Source organism: Phaseolus vulgaris, chromosome 11, assembly GCF_000499845.2.
Source record: "Phaseolus vulgaris cultivar G19833 chromosome 11, P. vulgaris v2.0, whole genome shotgun sequence".
Lineage (NCBI taxonomy): Eukaryota > Viridiplantae > Streptophyta > Magnoliopsida > Fabales > Fabaceae > Phaseolus > Phaseolus vulgaris.
Window position 1 is genome coordinate 9,918,903 of NC_023749.2, and position 16,954 is coordinate 9,935,856.

Sequence of the window (16,954 nt, forward strand, 5' to 3'; positions counted from 1 at the left end):
CAACAACTCTTAATGTAATTGAAGTTGAACCCGTCCGGCCCCGGGCTTTTTGAAGCACATTCCCATACGGCATTCTTCACTTCTTCCTCGGTGAAGCTGACAACCATATTTCTGCTTACCTCCAAGGGCAACGACCTGAATTCCACCGAACCCAAATGTACACCAAAGTCCTGCGTAGCCATGAATCTTTTCTCAAAGAGAGACTTTGCTTCCTTCCTTACAACTTCCAGTTCCTCACACCACTGAGAGTTCACCACAACTCCTTTGACCTCATTTTTTAACCTTCTCCATCGAATCGCGGAATGGAAAAAATTGGAGTTAGAGTCCCCATGCTTTAGCCAATTCACCCTTGCTTTTTGCCTATAAATGGAATCTAGCTTTCTATTAACCAACCCCAGTTGACTGAGCAGATCCAGCCTTATCTGCCTTCCCTTGTCCTCTAGAGCATCAATGTCATCCTCCCCGTCTAAATTCTCAATTTCCATCTCAATGCGTCTTTTATCAGATTCCACACAACCAAAAACCCTTATGTTCCACTCTTTAAGATCAGCCTTTAATAGTTTCAACATTTCTTTCAGAGCGGAAATGCGATTACCTTTCACCTGATATGATTCCCATTTAACCTTTATCATTGCAATGAACCCCGGTTCCTTCAGCCATACATCGAGGGTTCGAAAAGGTTTAGGCCCCCAATCTTTAACACATGATTTTAAGATTAGAGCACAGTGATCCGAGACGACTCTCTGTTGCACATATTGTTTGGATGCCGGCCAAATTTGGAGCCACTCTTCAGAGACCAGAAATCTATCCAATCTACTCTTTGCTGTGCCATTCGCTTTAAACCATGTAAACCTTTTCCCTACACCAGAAATGTCCACCTGATGACTTTTTACGGCAAGTGCACCGCGTTTGTCAAAAGTAATAATTGTTCCTAAGGACGGATATTGATCCCACAAGGAACAGTGAATTATCGAGTACAATAATCGCTAAATATAAAAACAGAACAATTAAAAGAGTTTTGAATTAATTGTGTTGGCACTGATAAATAAGAAAACAAACAAAGAATTAGTTGTTTCAATTGGAAAAATAAGGATTAGTTTCATCTCTCTCACTCTCAAGTATTTTGATTAGCATGTCAATATTAAGTTCTTTGATTGAAATTGATGCTCGTATAAAAATCATTTATATCGATTCCTCGCATATAAAATCCTTAAGAATGTCCCCTAACTATCGATTCCTCGCATAATTATAAGAACAACTTAGAACAAAGCTCAGACGTTTAATAGCAATTAACATTTCAAGTTTATTCCTAACACTCAAATATGTTAAGTATTGTTGTTTAGGTCCGAACCCTAAAAATACCTCCCGGTCAGATTTAAGATTCTCAATTTGTCACGGAAAATTAAAAGTAAAACAACAATACCAATAATCAATCAAGAACTTAATATTAATATATAAGATATCACCTCAATACATAAGAGTTTGAGCAGATTACTCTCAATCCCAAAGGATAGAATTAGCCACGCATACTTCTAGCACCTTCCATTCTCCCAATTAGGTTACAATTCACTCTATGGTGTTTTCCTCTCAATCTGGCACACCAAGATTGAGCCTCTAGCCCTCTATTTATCCTAGTTTTCTAGGGTTAGGTTGTTTATTGTGTCGCGCTAATGGGCTAAATGATAAAACATAAAAAAAGCCCAATCTTTCTTTGCATCTTTTTCCATTATGGGACCTTCTATCTTTATCTTTTTAGCTCAAATCATTCATCTTTAATCCAAATCTCCAATCTTCCTTAGAAATCTGCAATTAACACCAAATTTGGGAATAAAATACTCTTATTTAAATAAAGATCATAAAAAATGTAAAAAGGTATAAATTCATAAATTAGAGACTATTTTATATGTAAATTAGCAATAAATCCTCATAAGTGCTTGTATTTTAATATGAAATATTACTGAAATTAGACACTTATTACCACACAACCATTATTTTGAATAAAGTTATTAAAACCTGCAATCTCCTTCTTTTGACTTGAATGACCTCTAATCCCTTTCCTCTCCTCGGGCCTCCTAACAGCATTGAAGTCACCACATAGACACCAAGCCAAATTCTGGTAGGATTGCTTGAGAGTCATTAATGCTTCCCACAAGAGAGTTTTATCCTGTAAGTTACATGCTGCATAAACATTTACCACCACACAATGACATTTTGTTTCAAGATGATAGCCAGCTATAGCGATAAAGCCAGTCCCGACAGCGTGGCTTCCACACTCGAATGCTTCCTGATCCGATCGGTCATCGGTAGTCGATGACATCAACATCAGAGAACCACGTGGACCACTCACAGGGTGACACGTGGACCAGGTGGCAGAGAGGTAGGGGGACGATCGCCAAGAGAGGTGATCGGTGGTCAGTAACCAAGTTACCACCGACAGATCAGGCGGCAGAGAGGTCGGGGGACAGATCACCCAGAATGGTGATCGGTGGTCAGTAGCCAAGTGACCACCAACAGACCAGTTCCCAGACTCGCGCCTGGAGGCAGAGCGCGAGTAGCGAATAAACACTGATCAGTCATCGGGTGTATTGTCATCGGGGTCTCGTGTTACACGCAGTTGAACTGGGACTAAGGTTCCCAGCGAGAGCGTTACGCATGGACCTCGCATGAGCACACCTCAAGGAATCATGCACGAGAGTGGCCTGAGGGAACTAGTAAGCCAGTCGGTGATTGGTGATTCCCTCAACCCATTACGTGCGTGTCATCCTGAAGGGTAAGTCGCCTACGCAGAGAGTAACGTTTGGTGAGTGCGCCTAGACCAGCCACACCCGACGCTCTCCTAAGAGTATGCAATTTACCCAGATAAGAGAAGCATCCTAAGTTACTCCGCAAGTGCGTAACTTAGGCAGACAAAGAGAGGCGCTAGAGCCCTTCCAGTAAGTGACACGTGTGTGGTTAGATGTGAGTTGCAGGCCTCCACGTGTCACCATCTGAGAGGGGCGCGGTCCAGACAAAAGAGCACTCCGTACCGCTAAAGGTACAGACAGGCGCAGCCAAGCGCAGACTCTCACGCTCCCCATTGCTGATTCTGAAGGTACGCTTTCTCTGAAAAGCACGACAGGGTTCTGACACATGCCAGAAAAGCATAACAGAATTCTGTTATGCCCAGAAGCAGGGAAAGAGAGATAAAAGGAAGAATCAGAGGGAGAGTGGAGGGGGGATAGAAGAAAAACAGAGTGCAAGTTTTTTCTCACACACACATTTTACTAAGTTTCCAGTTTCTGGTGGTTCTGTTGAACTAACTTGATCGTCGGAGTGCAAACGGCCGCTAGAGGCGCCGTCTGTGTATTTTGCAGGTCACATTTTGAAGACATCTGAGAGAGAGAGAGTTAGGAAGGTGATTCTTCAGGAGACACAGTCGCGAAGACAGGGCAGAAAGTGTTACGAAGCGATTCACCCACGTTCAAGTTACCGGCAGGATCACTTCCTTATTCCACATTGTTAACATACTTCCTGCCCCATTAATCCCTTCATGATGGATCCATCCAATGTTACTGCTCTTCCACAACAGAAAACATCTGGCATCTGAGAAAGAGGAAGTTTTTGTTTCCTGGAGACAGAGGAAAACAACACCCTCCTTAGACACAAGGTGACTCAAATACCTTGCTTTTGTCCCCCCTCCCAACCCTCTAATATTGAGACTGATTATAATCATGGTAACTCCTTCACACTTCCCACCCAAGAAACCTCTTTATCATCCTTATCCCTTTCCTCTAGCCAATCCAATTCTTCAACTAGATTCCCCTCGCCCCTTGAACACTCCAGTCCGAGATTGCGTCCCAACTCCCAGATTCGCACTGATTCCGCATCCTTGACATCCAACTTCAACCGATCGTTGCAATGATGAATGTCTGTACTCGATTCCGCCAAGGAACAGTGGCTAAGCCTAGAAACAGGGTTTACCCCATGATGGAGTGTTCCTACTCCCCCATTCGACCTCCACTTTGGTTGTGCATTTTGCGTTCCCAGCCCTCCCGTAGACCTCAATCTGGGAAATTCCGGTGATGACTTACAGCCAACTTCTCCTTTAGACAAAGCGTCGTGTTCCGCAATTGATTCTACACTGTTGGTCGTCTTGCACCACTTAACACTTCCGCTTGATTGGGGGTCTGAGCTCCCCGTAGATGAGCTCTCTCTCTCGCTACTACAATGGACAACTTGGCATGGGTTAACATCAGAATCATTCACTCGTGTTTGCATCTCTGCACAGTGATCTCCCTCTTCCTTCGTACGATGAGGATTTGACGCAGCCATGGTGGCAAGCCCTTCCTTCCCATTGCGACTAACCGTTTTTCCCCCATTGCTTCCTGACATTGGGCCCCTCTCATTGTTGATTGGGCCTGACCTTGCTTCGACCCATTTGTTAGGAGATTGCACCCATAAGCCCCTTCTATTAGGTTAACCAACGAGTCCTGGAATACCTTGCATGCCTCGTTGACTTGGCTCACAACAGCTAAAGCTGCTCCTCCTTCAGACGCTCCTTGCACACGTTTTACCATTTTAAGGAAAGAGAACCCACCTTTAGACTGACACCCAGTATCACTCGCAACCTTATTCTCTAAAAACTTCCGGTTTGTTGGTATCGAGGTTTGGGTCAACCCCATCACCTCGGGGTCCTCATCCCGCCGCACACCACCATCTTCGCACTCTTCCCCTTCATCGGACAACCTTTCAGAGTGGTATGTTTCCTCCACCACGGTATCCGATGACGATATATTATCGGAGGATTCGTAGTGATCATCGTGACACAAACATTCTCCTCGTTCTCTACTAGATATCTCCTCTGTAATGACAACATTACAGACCTGCCCGTTGATCCTATACTCCTTCACCATATCCACTTTGCATGCTTTGCGTACTCTAACCTACAAACGGGCAAACTCCAAGTTTTCCCATTGTCTAGTAGACTCATCAATCTGTACCATGGATGCTACTTCTCCAACCACCTTCTTGAAACACTATTCACTCCACAAAGTTAAAGGGGTCCCATAACACCTTACACAGACTATTTTATGCTCTGCTACATGAGATTCAGACCAGGGTTTGATGTCATCAAAAAGGGAGACAAACCATTCATTATTGAGCTTAATGATATCCTCCATTCTATCACCGTCTTTGGGCGTTAGAAGCACAAGGTTATCACCCATAAATCTAAGCTCAATTCTGCTCATACCCCCCTTAACAAATTCTTCATTCAAAGTATCGAAGGACATAGCAGAGGACATCCATCCAACTGCACTCGAAGCCAACCACGCTGGTGTATTAGATATTATTTCAAAAGCAGGGCCAGTCCATCTACCTTTTGAGTGTTTACGTACAATCTCAGCATAGGATTGTTTAGGTTTTTGGATCTCCTCCTTTCGGACTGTTCTGTATCCGCGCCAGACCTCCTTCTCCTTCATCTTACCCTTAGAGCTCCTTGCTCGCGAGGCAACATGCCTAGATGTGCTTGGTTTTCCCTTCTGAACTTCGACCTCTGCTCTCCTATATTTCGGGAAGTTAACGTGTAGTTTCAGGTTGCCAATATAAATCTGGTCCAGTTTCTTTTCCAGTTTGGCCTCATTAGGGACTGGGTAAAATCTCACAAAGTCATATCTTCTTCCCCACCTATTCAGCCGCCTAGAAATAAATACCTCTTTCACTCTGGCCCATTTTCTGAAAATTCTATACATATCATACTTTCCATGACTGTCAGGGAAGTTGGAGAAAAAAAAAGTTGTTGAGATCCCTTCCCCAGAGTTATTCACCGACGATGCTATCTTGAGATCCACCTCTCTTCTCCAGACTTCTTCCCTCTTCCCCCTCCACCTTGCCTCTTCTCCTCTACCATGATCTCTTGCCATTTTAGACAGGTGCAAGTATTCTTGATGACATTTTCTTAGCAGATATCCATTTTGTTTATAAGGATCTTCAAAATTAGAAAATCTAGATTTCCAATCCAAATTCTCTATTCTACCCAAACCATCTTTCTATATTTTCTCTCATTTGTGGTTTTTTCTCTCTCTTTCTCTCTCTCCTGCACCTCTTATTCATTAATATTTAGTGGGGTGTAGGGTGGAGCAATGAGTGTCAAATAATCATTTTCCTTTTAAAATTTTAGTTGCTCTCTCTCTTGGTTCCACCTCTCTCTCTCCTGTACCCTATGTAGCACAAACACTGATACGACACGGACACGGATATGGAGATACGTAAAATCTCTAAAATATAGGATACGGGGACACAAATCTATATATTATATAAATTGACAATAAAGATTTATGTGCACAAGTATGTTTTAGATTATTTTTTAGAGTAGAAAGATGTTTTTCATGACTAGTTCACAAGGATTTGTTTCTTATTTTTATAATCATAATAAAAAATTTATACAATAAAGTTTGAATTTTGAGAAAATTAATGTATTTTTGTTTTTTAAAATTGTGTTAGAACGTACTAGAATTATCACAAATCTAACAAATACTTTTTGAATTGGACACTTCACGGATACGTGTCCTACAGGTGTCATACGAGTGTCGGTGTCCGATACGAGTATCAGACACCGACACGTCATTTAAGAGGACTGTCCGAACTTCATAGCCTGTACCTCTTGGTTCCACCTCTTATTCACTTTTTTAATTTTAGTTAGTGCCTCACACACTAATTACATTATTATGCAATCAAGTTTTATACATTTTCTTTATAATTTTATTTGTTCCAATATTTTGTATATAATAAATGAATATAATATTTTCAAAGTTTAATTAAAGTATTATAGGTAGGTATATTTTAATGTTAAAAATTTATATATTATGTTATCTTTAATTTTTTTAATTTTATTAAATTATAACTTTATTATATTTTCTTAATTTATATAATATTCTAACTTTTTATATATATTATTATATTAATATTATGTTAATTTTTTAAGAAAATATGATTTTTTATTTAAAATACAATTTTTTTTATAAAAATATGAACTTTTTATTTAAAATCCAATCTAAATATTAGATGTGGATATCCACATTGTATTACCAATCCAATCCATGAGCTTAGTTATGAGGATTTGAACCAGAATCTTATCCATTCCCATTTTCACTTTTTGTACGTCTCTTCCATGGGAGCTAACTCTATATAAGATCAAGCCATGTTCGGAGAAAGCACGGTTCTTCACCCTGAGAAGAAGAATTAAGTTGAACACTTTAAAACACCTTTTCTGTGTCTTATATATATAACCCAAAGCCTCGCTCATGGCACATGTTTCTGTTGTCTCAGCTGCTGTTAAAAGGTAAGGAACCTCTAACCTATCAAACACACACAAATCCTCCCCATTTATTTTAATAATCTATCATAGAATTATTAGCTTGCTAACATAAGATGCAATGCAGGCTTGAGGGGAAAGTGGCCATTATCACTGGTGGTGCCAGCGGTATTGGTGAGGCCACTGCAAGACTCTTCTCCGAGCATGGAGCTCATGTGGTGATAGCTGATATTCAAGACGATTTGGGTCTTTCTCTTTGCAACGAATTGGAATCTGCTGTGTATGTTCATTGTGATGTGACAAAGGAAGAAGACGTTGAAAAGTGCGTGAACGTAGCAGTTTCCAAGTATGGGAAGCTGGACATCGTGCTGAATAACGCTGGTACATGCGATGAGTTCAAACGAAGCATAGTGGAGAACAGCAAGTGTGATTTTGAGAGAGTGATCAATGTGAACTTGGTTGGTCCATTTCTGGGAACAAAGCACGCAGCAAGGGTAATGATTCCTGCTAAAAGGGGCTGCATAATTAACACATCTAGTGTTGCTGGATGCATTGGTGGAGGGGCTCCACATGCCTACACCATCTCAAAGCATGGCCTAGTGGGACTGACGAAAAACACAGCGGTGGAGCTTGGACAGTTCGGTATTCGGGTGAACTGTGTGTCTCCTTATGTGGTTGCCACACCGTTGTTGAATAAGTATTTCAATCTTGATGAAGAAGGAGTTCGTGAGGCTTATTCCAACCTAAAAGGTTCTTATCTAGTGCCCAACGATGTGGCCGAAGCTGCTCTTTACTTGGCAGGTGATGAGTCAAAGTTTGTTAGTGGTCACAATCTTGTGATAGATGGAGGCTTCACCACTACAAATGCAGGCTTTTCTGTTGGCCGGTCTGAGTAAAAATATTTTGTGTCTTTAATTATATTGTTGGTGTTTTGGCTCAGCGGATAGTTCAGAAACTTACCTCTCAACATGTGTGAAGAAATAAGGCAAAAGATTATAGATTAGTGGGAATTATAACCCTCACTCTAATATAGTTATTTTCGCATTAGTTTATGAAAAAATAAAGATGTGTTGAATGTTTGGGAAATCTGAGTAAAAATATTGTCTTTAAGAAATTATATTGTTGGTATTTTGGCTCCGGGGAGAGTTAAGAAACTTTAGGTGTAAGCATATTTCAAGAAAGAAGAGAATAGATTGGGAGAATGATGCTATTGTATATAATTCTTGATAGTATGAGTTTAGATATAATATATATATATATATATATATATATAAATAAATAAAAGATAAATTTGTAATTAAATTATATGAAAAAATATTAAAATAATAGTATTGGGAGTTGTAACGTGATTGTATAAAAAATGTGGGTTGTCAATGTATCATTATCCATAGTTAACGGATATTATAATTGTATTACCGAGATTTCGATATTGGGTGTTGATCAATCACCACTTGGTAGTCGGCATCTCTAACGGATTTTCACGTACGATAGAATAATTAATAGTATAATTAAGAATCATTATGTGATAGATAAACATATGAAAAAGCACAATCAAGAGGCAATTGACCCAACATAACCACTCGTATATTAGAAGGTGAAACTCCATTATTATAAATAAGTACCTAAAACCTGTATTCAGAAAATTATCTTTCAATTTAAACCTTAAATTGACTTGAACGTCAGAGTGACATTACACAAATTCGTGCCGAGAAGGTTGAAAAACTAAAGACTACAAAGACCCAAGACAGTGATAGTAAGTATAACTTTGACCCTACAAGAACATTTTGGTGTCCACCGTGGAGTCGAAAGAAAACCTTACTGAAAATGCATATGGTAACCACTAGGAATATCACGAGCAACAACAGACATGCGATGAAGGAGATAGAAACAACCAGAAAGACCCAATAACAATGATAAGGGAGATGAGGAAGGAGCTAGAAATTCTTAGGAGAAGGAGTGAAAAAGAAATAGATACTTGATAGTTGTGGTTTAGTAATCAAATGAAAAAGATTCTAGTGTAAATCGCCTAACGAGGTGATAATCGTCTAACGCCAAAAAGATCATAGTATAGACAAGGTCAGATAATCTTAAGTCATCTCCCAACGAATCCACTATAAAGCGAATCTAGAGATATCCATATTAAGACTTTTCTACAATCAATGAAAGGAAAGGGGGTTATGATTGTTCAACAAGAAAATATAAGAGATTATTAAAGCACTAGAGAACGTAGGTTGACTCCTAATTTTATTTACCACGAGTTTCACATTGATTTTCTTAAGGTTATCATCCTTTAATTCTCACATAGATGTCAAACTTAATCAAGCAAGTGCCAATCAAATTCAATAAAATCTTAGCAAAACAAGTGTCTACGTATGTTTATCTTCTACCTCTCGAACTAAGTAAACAAGAGATTGAGTAGAACTAAGCAAACTAACCAAGTTATCCAATTAAAGAAAAGAATTGAATTCTCAACAAGCATTCAAAAATATTTCTTTAGTCAGAAACTTGATTTCAAAAAGATAAAAATTAAAGCATAATCTGCTACAGAAAATTGAAGAACAAAACTTTATTAAACATACCCTCAGAATTCAATGGAAAATTACAAGGGAATCAACTCAAAGGATTTTAACCTTCCATGGGAGACAAAAACAAGAAAAATACAAAAAGGAAATAAAACTAAGTTTAGATGCGGCCATGAAACGTGATCCCAAAAAATCCCTACTCATTCTTCCTATGAAGTCTTTTTTATAATCTTCTTTCCCTTGCATAAAATCGAATTATCGAATTCGAAATCTGCCTCATGATATTGCTTTACAATTATCAAATATTTCATTTATATATTTCAAATTATTAAGCAAATATCTTCATTCTCAACCAGTCTCACATGTTATTCTCGCTTCTCTTCCAAATATATTATTTCCAAACTTTCTTCATATTTGTGTATTAATTGTAATTGATTTTAGCATTTTGCGAGAGATATTGCAAAATATTTTCTTGAATAATATCTTCATAGGATATTTCTCTACTTTTGACGCGTTTTGCATGAGTTTTAATTGTAGGATTTTGAGACATTCTCCTCGCATAAGATTGAATTAATTTTGATTATTGCTTCATTAGAACGTAATTGAATCATCAAATCAATATCTTCTTTTTTCCATAAAAAAACATCCATCTGTAGGCGCTTCAAGGAGATTGTCCAGTAGATGCTCTCATTAGATCATCTAGTCAAATTGTTTGCTCTATGAAATACTAGATCATTTGCCTTGTAAAATATTGGATCGTCGGCTACGTCTTAAAACAAAAAAATAACAATTAAGGTCAAAATTAATCCAATTAGATGAATCCCAATTAAAAAGTGAATTCATTCATGATTTTAATCCAAGAGTTTATGATTACAACTTTGAAATGTGAAAAAAATTGTGTTCATCAATACCCAGAAGAAAAGTAAGCAAGAAATAGGGACTCTAAAAAAGGAAAACGCCCATATGAAACAGAAACTGGACAACATGACAATCTTGATCTCCCAAGACAGGAGTCGAGATCTCACCGAACTGGATCGAAATACCAAGTCAAGAATAGAGGAGACCAACAACTTGCACATCTTGAGAACCAACCTACCTGCCTCAATAGGCACACTCAGGTCATCCTCCCGTCGTAGCCCCTTCACCAGGCCATAATAGAGGTATCCCTCCCAAGCAACTAGAAAAGCCTCGCAATAAATAAATGCAACGATACCATTGACCACGACAAGCACGTCGACGCTTACATCACATAGATCAACATGTACACAGTGAAAGATACATTTTTTTGTCGAGTGTTTCCCACCTCCCTAAAAGGTGTCACTCTAACTTGGTTCACACGGCTCCCACCACAGTATATTGATTGTTTTGACACTGTAGTAAGCTTGTTCAGAGCGCAACTCGCGATAAATAGGTCTCACCACCTGACTTCATATCCACCCTTCAACATAAGATAGGAGAAGTTAGAGTCACTACACATGTTCATGGAACATTTTGGGAAGGTTGCCTTAGCATCCGAAACCCACACCCTAACATGGCCATCCAAGACATGGTAACAACCTCAAGCCATACCAATTCTCAAACAGTCTCTACAAGAAATCGGCTAAGAACTCGAATGAGTTTTGACAAAAGGTCACCAAGTTCATGTAGCTAGAGACTGGGGGAATTTTGTAACAAGATGTGAGGACCTGATGAGTAGTCAAACAAAAAGGCATCCGACTAAAATCGCAAGATACCATTGTCCCCGAAGAACTGTAAAGAATTCCCCCAACCACATCGCTTTGTGCATTACATGCAGCTAAATGTCAACCAAGCACAGGTCTTTGTAGAAGCCATAAACGCCAATTTGATATTGGCACTGAGGAAAATGAGCACCCCTCCCAATGTCGACCAAACAAAACACTATTCTTACTTTGGCCACACGACCAAAGAGTGCATAAGAACATGACACCTCATTCGGTTTATAAGAGCAGATGACCCGTAGCACAACGCAAGAACATTTGATACCCAAAAAGGTGAGATGAAACGATTGAAGTCGAAATCGAGGTCACAATCAGGAACCACACCGAAGCCAGGAACACAGCCACCACAAGCCCTTGAGAGGAGTCATCTACATAATATCTAGTAGATTTTCTAGAGGAGGACGACATACTCCTCATAAAAAATGCATTTACGAGCCATACAATCTATCAATGCAATTGTTAGAAGGGCCCGAAGACACATGCCCCTAATAATTTCAGGGCTATTGACCCCGACCATGACGACCCTACGGTAGTTACGATAAAAGTAGCTAATTTTGCAATGATGAAAACAATGGTGGACTAGGACATATCGGTGGACATCCTCTACTAGAAAACCTTCAAGTGTTTAGAACTCTCTCATAATGTCAATATCCCCCTACGACAAGTAGATAGTGGGGTTTTTGGTTGAACAAATAAACATTAAGGATACATCAATCTGTAAACAAAATTCAGGAAGGACAACCAAAGATACAAAACTACCAAGTTTTGTCACCTTATCGTCGACAACAACCTTATCATCAACAACAACCCGTCGTATAACATCCTCCTTGAAAGGTTATCTCAAAACAAGATAAGAAGGAAAGATTACGAAGTTCTCCTAGTTATATTATAATTTATAATCGATTATCGATTATATTGTATATATTATAATATAACATATTGTATAATTAAATATAATATAATAAAATAAAGAGTAATATAATATAATGTAATAAGAATAAAGTAATATTTAAAAATTAAAAAAAAATATTAAATAAACTTATGTTATGAAAATATTTAATAACATTATTAATAAAAATAAATCATAATAAAATTATAATTGTATAATAATAAAAGTAAAAATAATTAATTATAATAAAAAATTATATAATAATAGTATTAATTATAAAAAATAATTATTAAAATAATATTATTATTTAATATGAAAATATTTTTATTAAATTTTTTGTAACTATAAATATTTAAATATTATTTATTTTTATCAAAATTTAATTTTAATAACCTTTTTATAATTTGATAATTTATATTTTTATACTGACATATATTTAAATTTATGTAAAAATAATATTATTAATGAAAATAGTAAAAAAAATAATAATAAAATTATAATATATATAATTATCTATAATAAATAAATTGTATAATTGTTATTATAAAAGTATTATAAAATTAATAATTAAATTTAATACAAATTATTTTTTAATTATTATTTTTAAAATCAGGAGTATTTAAATTTTTTATTTCTATTTTATAATTTCTAATTTTTACATATTGATAATATTTCATCTAATTTTGTTTACGATTATGAATATTAAATTTTTTTATATATAAAACAGAACTATTTTTTGACAATTTTTTATGTTTTCAAAAATTTACATAATTTGAAATTATTCAAAAGTCGATTCCTACATAATTCCAAAAATTATCATTTTAATTAAAAATAATTAAAATACACAAATAAATAAATTTTAAATATAACGGTTAATCTGGTTTTGCTTAGATAGTATAATTTTGCGACAGTTTTTATGTTTCAGTATATTTTTTTTCAAAAATAATTTAGAAATTTGAATTAACTCTGTCAAGAAGCGATTTCGTTTGGGTTTACATTAATTAAAATTTGCAAAAGAAAAAGAAAAAACAAAAAAAAAATCTTCTTTCTTTATCTAATTAAAAAAAGTCTTATTCTTTCCACAGTTTCAGATTTTCTTTGTTCTCAACCCAACTCATTTTCAGGGTTTTTTCTGCTCACACCTCACTCCTTAGCCCACCTTCACTGTTTCTCTCACACTACTACACTCCAAGAAAGTACCCGCAATTTTTTCTTTTTTTTTTCGTTGTTGCTTTTAGGGTGAGTGCGGATTTTTTATTTCGAAAGTTTAAATGTGTATGAGAATTATAATTGAAGGAATGCCAGGGAGGCCACCTAACAAAAAAACCGATAACTAAAGAATTGGGGCCCACATTATTTTAATATTTTTTCTTCATGTATCAATTGCTTTTTGGGCCCTCCATGTTAATATTTTCACCGCCAGCCTTTTAAGCATGGGCCTAAACGAGGCTCAGACTTTATACTATTTGTCACTTTAGTTTTCATACATAGATCCAGCCAGCCTTTTAAAGCCTGGGCCTAACGCTGGTCCAGCATTCACATGCTATTTGTGATTTGCTCTTTTCACACGTACACCCTGTCAGTGACAGCCATTTAGGCCTAGGCCTATACGCTTGCCCAGCATTTCTACTGTTTATACCACGCTTTTAATACCACAACCCCCCTCCAATTCAAACACAACCTAATATAACTTCAATTATTGCACCTTCAAAATTGTCTTAAAGTGATTATGATTATATTTTTTTAATGATAATTTCACCTTCAATTATCTTAAAACGATTAAATGTAAAATACTACTCAATTTTAAGACAATTTTGAGAATTTTTACATTTAAAAAATGGTTTTTTAAACATAACAATTAATTATGTTAAATATATATTTGATTATATAATTAATTATCTAAAATATTAATCGGTTATTCTAATCAAAAATTGGTTTTCATTAGTTTTGTAAACAATCAATTATTCTGAGAAATAATGGATTATATTATGAATTTTGAAAAACTATACACTTCCATATATAATCAATTATACTTAAATGATAATCGAATTACTGGTTTAAAATATTTTATGAATTATGTGAATCATAATAATCGTATTATGTATAATTATAATTGATTATTTCAATCATTAATAGAAAATATTTTCAAACTTTTTTAAAGGAAAACATTATATTATTTTCAAAATTAACAATTTTTTCAAATATTTACGAAAGTTTTGAAGTGGTTTTTCCTAATGAATTTTTTTCAATTGAAGAATCATCTTTTACATTCGAAGAAATATCATTGTTCAAGATCATTGAATCAAAATTGAAAATGTTATAGGTCTTTTACTGTGATTTTTTTGAGGAATTTTATCGTTGTAGGTGATATCTTTCTTTGTCTTTTTGTAGTTTTCTTTGTTGTATACATCAGTCTTGCAGATATTTAAGTGTTTCAATACCTTATTTATTTATTCTTGAAGTGTGTTTCAAGAAGGATATTGAATTTTCTTGTTTTAGTTACATGGAAATTCTTGTAACTAAAAAAAATTTAACCACTACCCCAAACAAATTTCTTAGTATTATTATGATTTCTATTATTATTATTATTATTATTATTAATATTAACAATATTAATAACAACAATATTAACAATATTAATAATATTAATAATATGAATAATATTAATAAATATTTATAATATGAATAATATGAATATAAATTATATTCATATTGTTATTATTAATAATAATATATATAAATTATATTAATAATAATAAGTATAATAAAAATGATAATATGATAAAAAAAACTTGTCTGATCTAGTGGTTAATGTTTTCTTGATCACTGAAGGTAAATGTTTGATCTTAGATTTATGCAAAGTAAGTCCCCTTGTAATAAGGGTTGGACCACCCCTACTATCTTGATCCTTTGGTCTATCTTTCTTCGCTTTAGTTTGTTGTCAGCAGTTGTTTTTGGTAGGATTCGTTTTTTAGTAGTTGTCTAGAAGGTGTTGTGTTGTTAAGTTGTTTTCGTTTCTTTGTATATGGGTTGGATTACTCCTGAAGTGGTTCACATGTATATATTATTTATTGTTGATAAAAAAAACACCTACTAATCCATTTTAATTCCAAATCAAAATCTCATTTTGAATATAACACCTGCCTATCAGAATACACTCCCATAGACCCTGCTGAGGAAGAGAAGCTTAGGAATTGAGGTTGGTTAGAAGTTGCAAATAGAAGGAATAGGGGGTCAGGTGTATAGGGTCGGATATGTTGATCCTTAGGATGACTGTGTTCATATTTTTTTACAATAGACACAAGTATGTTCTAGTCAACAAGTTGATTCACAAGAGATTATCCAACTAAGACAATAATTAACAACTAGTGAAGAACATTTAACAACTAGTGATGAGTGATTATCATCTAGTGAGTAATAAATTCACTAAATGAATTTCAATCCATTTATTAATTTTTTGGTTTGGTCCTACAATATTGACTAGTTGTGGTAGCAACTGCATCACAAAATAATTTTCAACATTAATAGAAAAATACTTTCCAACAACTACATCAAAAACAAGATAATCAACAATTACAAGATAAAAACCGAGATCATAATTCGCCTACTATAGCAAATACAAGTAGTCTTTAAACTATCTTTATTATGAATTACTCATAACATATATTATGGTAGGAAATTTGAATTTTACAGTGATTTAGACAATATATTATTAAGATAATATATTATTAACAACTTTATATATAAAGTAATGTTTAACTTTTTCCATCATATTTTTTTTTATTTCATAAATTATTTTTTTTAAAGGTGACATTGTAATTTAAATTGAATGATAACCTCATTTATAAAGTACAAATTGATCAAATTTTTAAGTACGAATCTAATTTATATATGGATAATATTAATATATAATTATATGTGAATCTTAGTCATACGTAATTACCTACAAAATTCATCTATGCATGACTACATAACGATTGCATCTTGTGCTTTATAAATTTATCTATGAATTTTAAAATTTGTGTCTAAATGTTACTATATGGGTTTTATCAGTAAGAAAATTTTAACCACATATCTATAGTATTTTCTAAAAATTTTAATCGGAAGTAATTCTGATTTTGTTTTTCAGGCAAGTAAAATTATATGTCATTAAAGGGAATTTAAGTGTAACACAACTTTATAAAATTTGCTTATAAGGTGAAATTTGTATCCATTTATATACTATGAAATGTTTTTATTTCTAGTTGACGTGGGATCACCAACAGACAATCCTCCTGTCGTGACCTGACAATTCGTGTGTGAGATTATATATGTTATCAGAGTCATTTAGAGTTATAATATACATATATAGTAGTCTTACGCACGAGTTGTCAGGTCTTGGCGTGAGAGGTGTGTTGGTAATCCCACATCGAGTAGATATAAGAATATTTCATAATATATATAAATAGATACAAACCTCACCTTATAAATCAATTTTATAATTAGACTTAAAATTCACCTCTTAATATATTTT

General features: G+C 34.9%; 1 protein-coding gene across 1 annotated transcript; it reads left to right on the top strand.

The window, feature by feature from the left end:
• The first annotated feature begins 7,159 nt into the window (after positions 1-7,159).
• On the top strand, positions 7,160-8,405 carry LOC137829599 (borneol dehydrogenase, mitochondrial-like). The gene is made up of 2 exons (XM_068636446.1): positions 7,160-7,318; positions 7,419-8,405. The coding sequence occupies exons 1-2, from the start codon at positions 7,281-7,283 to the stop codon at positions 8,185-8,187; spliced, it is 807 nt and encodes a 268-aa protein (XP_068492547.1). The 5' UTR covers positions 7,160-7,280; the 3' UTR covers positions 8,188-8,405.
• Positions 8,406-16,954: the final 8,549 nt, after the last annotated feature.